General features: G+C 47.4%; 1 protein-coding gene across 3 annotated transcripts in view; it reads right to left on the bottom strand.

Moving 5' to 3' along the window:
• phf19 (PHD finger protein 19) overlaps positions 1-6,139 on the bottom strand; it is a 20,005-nt gene that overhangs the window by 8,680 nt on the left and 5,186 nt on the right. For 2 of the 3 annotated variants that reach the window (XM_050051891.1, XM_050051892.1), the window contains exons 2-10: positions 4,935-5,118; positions 4,723-4,804; positions 4,216-4,329; positions 2,623-2,717; positions 2,250-2,398; positions 2,055-2,150; positions 1,199-1,388; positions 891-958; positions 632-778 (exon numbers count right to left, since the gene is read on the bottom strand). In XM_050051891.1, the coding sequence (XP_049907848.1) occupies positions 632-778; positions 891-958; positions 1,199-1,388; positions 2,055-2,150; positions 2,250-2,398; positions 2,623-2,717; positions 4,216-4,329; positions 4,723-4,804; positions 4,935-5,117 (1,124 nt within the window). In that variant the 5' untranslated portion in view covers position 5,118. The remainder of the gene's footprint in view (positions 1-631; positions 779-890; positions 959-1,198; positions 1,389-2,054; positions 2,151-2,249; positions 2,399-2,622; positions 2,718-4,215; positions 4,330-4,722; positions 4,805-4,934; positions 5,119-6,139) is intronic. The other variant, XM_050051893.1, reaches the window with a different exon arrangement.

Below are 6,139 nucleotides of genomic sequence, written 5' to 3'. Positions count from 1 at the left end.
AAAAATTAATGCAACACTGGATGGAAATAAATCTTGTGACATTGCAGAAGCTTATCGAAACAATGCCACAGCGAATGCGTGCCGTAATCAAAGCTAAAGGCGGTCCAACGAAATATTAGAGTGTATGACCTTTTTTTTTGGTGGTGACTTTTTTTTTGGCCAGGCAGTGTATCTATCTATCTATCTATCTATCTATCTTTTTTTTTTTTTTTTCCCCGTTAAAGGGTTTTTTTTGGGGAGTTTTTCCTGATCAGCTGTGAGGGTCATAAGGACAGAGGGATGTTGTATGCTGTAAAGCCCTGTGAGGCAAATTGTGATTTGTGATATTGGGCTTTATAAATAAAATTGATTGATTGATTGATATCTATATAGATATATTCTTTGTGTGTGGAATATATGCTGACAATAACAGATGAATGATCACGCCCAGAGCCGCCAGTGTCAACAACATTTTGTAGAGAGGGGGATAAGTGCTGTCCCATTCCTATTTGTAGCATCCGGAGCCCTTTCAGACTCTCACACTCAATCACTTACAGCTGACGTCAGTTAAGTCAGTGAGGGTTCAGGGCTTGAGTCTTTAGGGGCCGGATTGGAATTGGGCCACAGTCACCGCGTAAATGATGAGAACTACCTGGTCCTGACCACGCCTTTCTTACGGCCCTGCCCTCCATCGTTCTGAGCACGCTCAGGAAAGAGTTTCGAAGGGGGGTTGGGAGGGACTCTGGTCCTCAGACGAAAGATGCACTTCCTCTTCTTTATCTCCTTCCCACACAGAAACCTGAACGCACACACACACACACACACACACACACGATTACTACAGGTGTAGTAACAGTGCAGGTGTAGTAACAGTGCAGGTGTAGTAACAGTGCAGGTGTAGTGGTTCTTACTTGCTCTTGTATTTATTGAGAGCGTCCAGCAGGTGCTGCCCCCTCTCTGTCAGAGGAGTGTTTGACAGCTAAACAACACACAGGTAAACAGACAGGTTAGAAACAGGACCAGGTGATCTGACTCAGTGTGGTTCAGTCCAGTTCAGTCCGGTTCAGTGTGATTCAGTCTGGGTCAGGCCGGTTTAGTTCAGTCTAGTTCAGTTCAGTTCAGTCTGTTTCAGTTCAGTTCAGTTCAGTTCAGTCTGGGTCAGGTCGGTTTAGTCTGTCTAGTTCAGTTCAGTCTGGTTCAGTTCAGTTCAGTCCAGTACCTTCCCCAGCTGTAGATGTTCCCAGTTAGCGGAGACGAAGGCCAGGATCTCGTCCAGCTCAAAGTATTTCTTCTTGCTGCTGACAGACAGGTTGTAGAGGACCAGGTGGACCACATCTACCCACCTCAGAGACAGACGGCGGACATACTCTGATCCTTTATTACACACCGCACACAGGAAGAGGTAGAACCTGTGGAGGAGCAGTAGGAGGTCATGACACACTGTCTCAGGTCATACAGAGGAGGATCAGCATAGGAGGAGGAGGAGGAGGATCAGAGGAGGAGGAGGAGGATCAGAGGAGGAGGATCAGGATCAGAGGAGGAGGAGGATCAGAGGAGGAGGAGGATCAGAGGAGGAGGAGGATCAGAGGAGGAGGATCAGGACTCATTTGGCTATTGATAAAACAAATCACACAATATAATTACTCATTCTTATTTCATTTATAATGCTACAACCATTTCATTGTATATTGTATATATTTCAGATTGTCTACTTTACTGTTTTTATTATTTATTTTACTTTATTGTCTACTGTAATATTTTATTTATGTTAATGTCTACTTTAATATTCTATTTTATTCTATTTTATTCTAATGTCTACTTTAATATTTTATTTTATTTTATTTTATTTTAATGTCTACTTTAATATTTATTTTACTTATTTCATTGTCTATTTTAGTATTTTATTTATATCTTCATCTTTATCTCTTGTTTCCATTCATGCTGTATTTCTATTTCTACTTTGCACGGAGCATTGGAACAAAAACAATTTCCCCCCGGGGATTAATAAAGTATTCTGAATCTGAATCTGAATCTGAAGAGGAGGAGGAGGATCAGAGGAGCAGGTGTATCTGTACCTGTCTCCAAACATCATGGACTCCTGCAGACACTGGGTACAGGCCTCATGGAACCACTGCTGACACCTGAAGCACTGCAGCATCTTCAGGTACCACCTACACACACACACACACGCACACACACACGGTGACATCATCAGTCAGTGTCACAGTGGGTCACAGTGAGGCTGTCTCTGATTGGTTGGTCGGTCTTACTCTCCAGGGCCTCCGCAGTAACAGAAACACTGCTGCTGATTGGTCCGGTGCTGAGAGTCCCAGTCCAGAGAGTCCAGGTCGTACAGCAACACCTGCTTCATGGCTGACAGAGCTTTGGCTATAGGTCCTTTCTTTAGAGCGCCCCCTTTCTGTGGGGAGGACACACAGACAGGTGGTTAATGCTGGTGACAGTACGACTACACCAACACCAGGTGAACTACTGATTAGTTCTCTTGAACCAGTCCAACCAGAGTTCATAGACCTGAACCTGACAGATCTGATTAGTGTCTGAGACTGGACTCCACATACCAACCAGGACGGGTTAGACTGGTTATACTGGGCTGTGTGTGTGTGTGTGTGTGTGTGTGTGTACCCGGACAGCCAGAGCGAAGACACAACGTCTACAGAACCAGGGACTGAGACCGACACTGCCCTCTACAGGAGGGACATGGCACTGCTGGTGGAAACCTGAGCGACAGACAGACAGAGAGACAGACAGAGACAGACAGACAGAGAGAAAGACAGATAATAAAGCCCTGTGTTCATTAATGTGTAAGAGGAACAATCTTAATCAGCTGATACCTACTGATGAACAGAAGAAGTCTTCATCATCATCATCATCGGCTGATCACTGTGGACTTGTCTCGTGTGACCTGTGGACTTGTCTCATGTGACCTGTGGGCGTGCCCCATGTGACCTGTGGACTTGTCTCATGTGACCTGTGGACTTGTCTCGTGTGACCTGTGGACATGTCCGTGTGACCTGTGGGCGTGCCCCATGTGACCTGTGGACTTGTCTCGTGTGACCTGTGGACTTGTCTCATGTGACCTGTGGACTTGTCTCGTGTGACCTATGGACATGTCCGTGTGACCTGTGGGCGTGCCCCATGTGACCTGTGGGCGTGCCCCATGTGACCTGAGGACGTGTCTCGTGTGACCTGAGGACATGTCTCATGTGACCTGAGGATGTGTCTCGTGTGACCTGAGGACGTGTCTCGTGTGACCTGAGGATGTGTGACCTGAGGATGTGTGACCTGAGGATGTTTCTCATGTGACCTGAGGATGTGTCTCATGTGACCTGAGGACGTGTCTCATGTGACCTGAGGACGTGTCTCGTGTGACCTGAGGATGTGTGACCTGAGGACGTGTGTCTCATGTGACCTGAGGATGTGCCTCGTGTGACCTGAGGACGTGTGTCACATGTAACCTGTGGGTGTGTCTCATGTGACCTGAGGATGTGTCTCATGTGACCTGAGGATGTGCCTCGTGTGACCTGAGGACGTGTGTCTCATGTAACCTGTGGGTGTGTCTCATGTGACCAGTGGGCGTGTCTCATGTGACCAGTGGGTGTGTCTCGTGACCAGTGGGCATGTCTCATGTGACCAGTGGGTGTGTCATGTGACCAGTGGGTGTGTCTCATGTGACCAGTGGGCGTGTCTCAAATAACCAGTGGGTGTGTCATGTGACCAGTGGGTGTGTCATGTGCCCAGTGGGCGTGCCCCATGTGACCTGTGGACTTGCCCCATGTGACCTGTGGACTTGTCTCATGTGACCTGTGGACTTGTCTCATGTGACCTGTGGACTTGTCTCGTGTGACCTGTGGACATGTCTCGTGTGACCTGAGGACGTGTCTCGTGTGACCTGAGGACATGTCTCATGTGACCTGAGGACGTGTCTCGTGTGACCTGAGGACGTGTCTCGTGTGACCTGAGGATGTGTGACCTGAGGACGTGTCTCATGTGACCTGAGGATGTGTCTCATGTGACCTGAGGATGTGTCTCATGTGACCTGAGGACGTGTCTCGTGTGACCTGAGGATGTGTCTCATGTGACCAGTGGGTGTGTCATGTGACCAGTGGGTGTGTCTCATGTGACCAGTGGGTGTGTCTCATGTGACCAGTGGGTGTGTCATGTGACCAGTGGGCGTGTCTCATGTGACCAGTGGGCGTGTCTCATGTCATGACTCACCGATGCCACACTTCCCACAGATCAGGATCTGGTTGTTTTGGTTTGATTGGCTGTCAGAGTTTGGCTCCGCCTCCCTGCACACTGAGCAGCGAGGCTCCTCCCCCGGCACTCCAGCTGCAACATGATTGGACGGAGAGACAAGAGACGTCACACAGACAGAAGCAGCTGAGAGACACATCAATGTTTACCTGTCTGTCTCTGTCCCCCATTCTGTCTCTCTGTCCTCCTGTCTGTCTCTTTCTTCCTGTCTGTCTGAGTCCACCTGTCTCTGTCCTCCTGTCCCTCTCTGTTCCCATGTCTCTCTCTCTCTGTCCCCCTGTCTCTCTCTGTCCCCCATTCTGTCTCTCTGTCCCCATCTGTCTCTGTCCCCATCTGTCTCTTTCTTCCTGTCTGTCTGAGTCCACCTGTCTCTGTCCTCCTGTCTGTCTCTCTGTTCCCTTGTCTGCCTCTGTCCACCTGTCTCTGTCCTCCTGTCTCTCTCTCTCTGTCCCCCTGTCTGTCTCTCACCATGCTGGATGTCCTTCCAGAGGACCCAGAACTTGGAGTTGTCCTCAAACGTGACAAAGCAGCTCTGTCTGGGCGGGCTCACCTGTCCACCAATCACAGCACAGAGATTTACACCAACCAATCAGAGACTGTACATATGTGTGCTTAGTGTGTGTGTGTGTGTGTGTGCTTAGTGTGTGTGTGTGTGTGTGTGTGTGCTTAGTGTGTGTTACCCTCTGTATCTTGCCCAGGTAGTACAGTCCATCTGACCAATGACAGAGGACGAACTGTCCAACACTCAGGCTGGACTCCGCCCCCTCTCCTTCCTCCAGGCCCGTCCCCCTCCGACATGCTCCGCCTCCCGGAGACACCTGAGGCTCCAGACTACAGAAAGCGTCAGTCAGGTCGTCAAACATCCTGCAAAGAGACAGACAGCCAATCAGATGACACCACTGACACTGAGTGACATCACAGAGACAGACAGCCAATCAGACAGTCATCACATAGAGCCAAGTACTGATTATTTTATCATATAAATTATTAACTTTCCCCGCCACTGACGAGATATTCCATCAATCTGTGTATTCACTGTAATAAGATAGGGGGCGCTGTTACACATCAGCTGAAATAGAAATGTAGCATGTTGTAAACTAAAAGTTTATGGTTGCACAAGCTGTGGAGACATTGATGGACTCAGACTCAGACACTTCCTGTTTTGATCAACATTCTGAATCTGAATGGACGAAAGAAACAAACGAGTTTGGTGGCTTGAAACAGGATATCCATGACGACCACAGAGGAGACAACAGAACACTGGACCATCACTGAGCAAGGTGCGACGAATGTAACAGCATTCTCAGTAGCGTGGTGGTGACGTCTCTACTTTCTGAGTCAACTATCTTTTCAGTAGGGAAGTTAATTGATTGAACGAGTCGCACAGTAGCGTCCATAAAAGTTACACACTCTTTTTGGTATGGTAGAACTGAGGATCAGTGATGTGACTGACGCCAGCGCCACACCGAGGCATGAGACGACAGAGTTGCCCCTCGTCCCATATTGGAAAAAGAACAAAACGTAGCGTCCCTCACTGATTCAGTACGAGATGCAGTTTGTCCTGTATTTCTGTGGAAAGAGTTTAACGAGACATATTGGAGTCATATTAAATCAAGAGGAGAATGTCACATAATGGCAGGTCTGTCACTCAGTGTCATCGTTGCCATAGTTTATATATTATATATATATATATATATATATATATATATATATATATATATATACATACAGTGGTGTGAAAAAGTGTTTGCCCCCTTCCTGATTTCTTACTTTTTTGCATGTTTTCCACACTTAAATGTTTCAGATCATCAAACAAATTTAAACATTAGTCAAAGATAACACAAGTAAACACAAAATGCAGTTTTTAAATGAAGGGTTTTATTAA

Source organism: Epinephelus moara, chromosome 8 (genome assembly GCF_006386435.1).
Source record: "Epinephelus moara isolate mb chromosome 8, YSFRI_EMoa_1.0, whole genome shotgun sequence".
In the NCBI taxonomy this organism is placed as follows: domain Eukaryota; kingdom Metazoa; phylum Chordata; class Actinopteri; order Perciformes; family Serranidae; genus Epinephelus; species Epinephelus moara.
The sequence above is the reverse complement of the archived record's forward strand: the minus strand, read 5'-3'. Positions and strand labels throughout refer to the sequence as shown.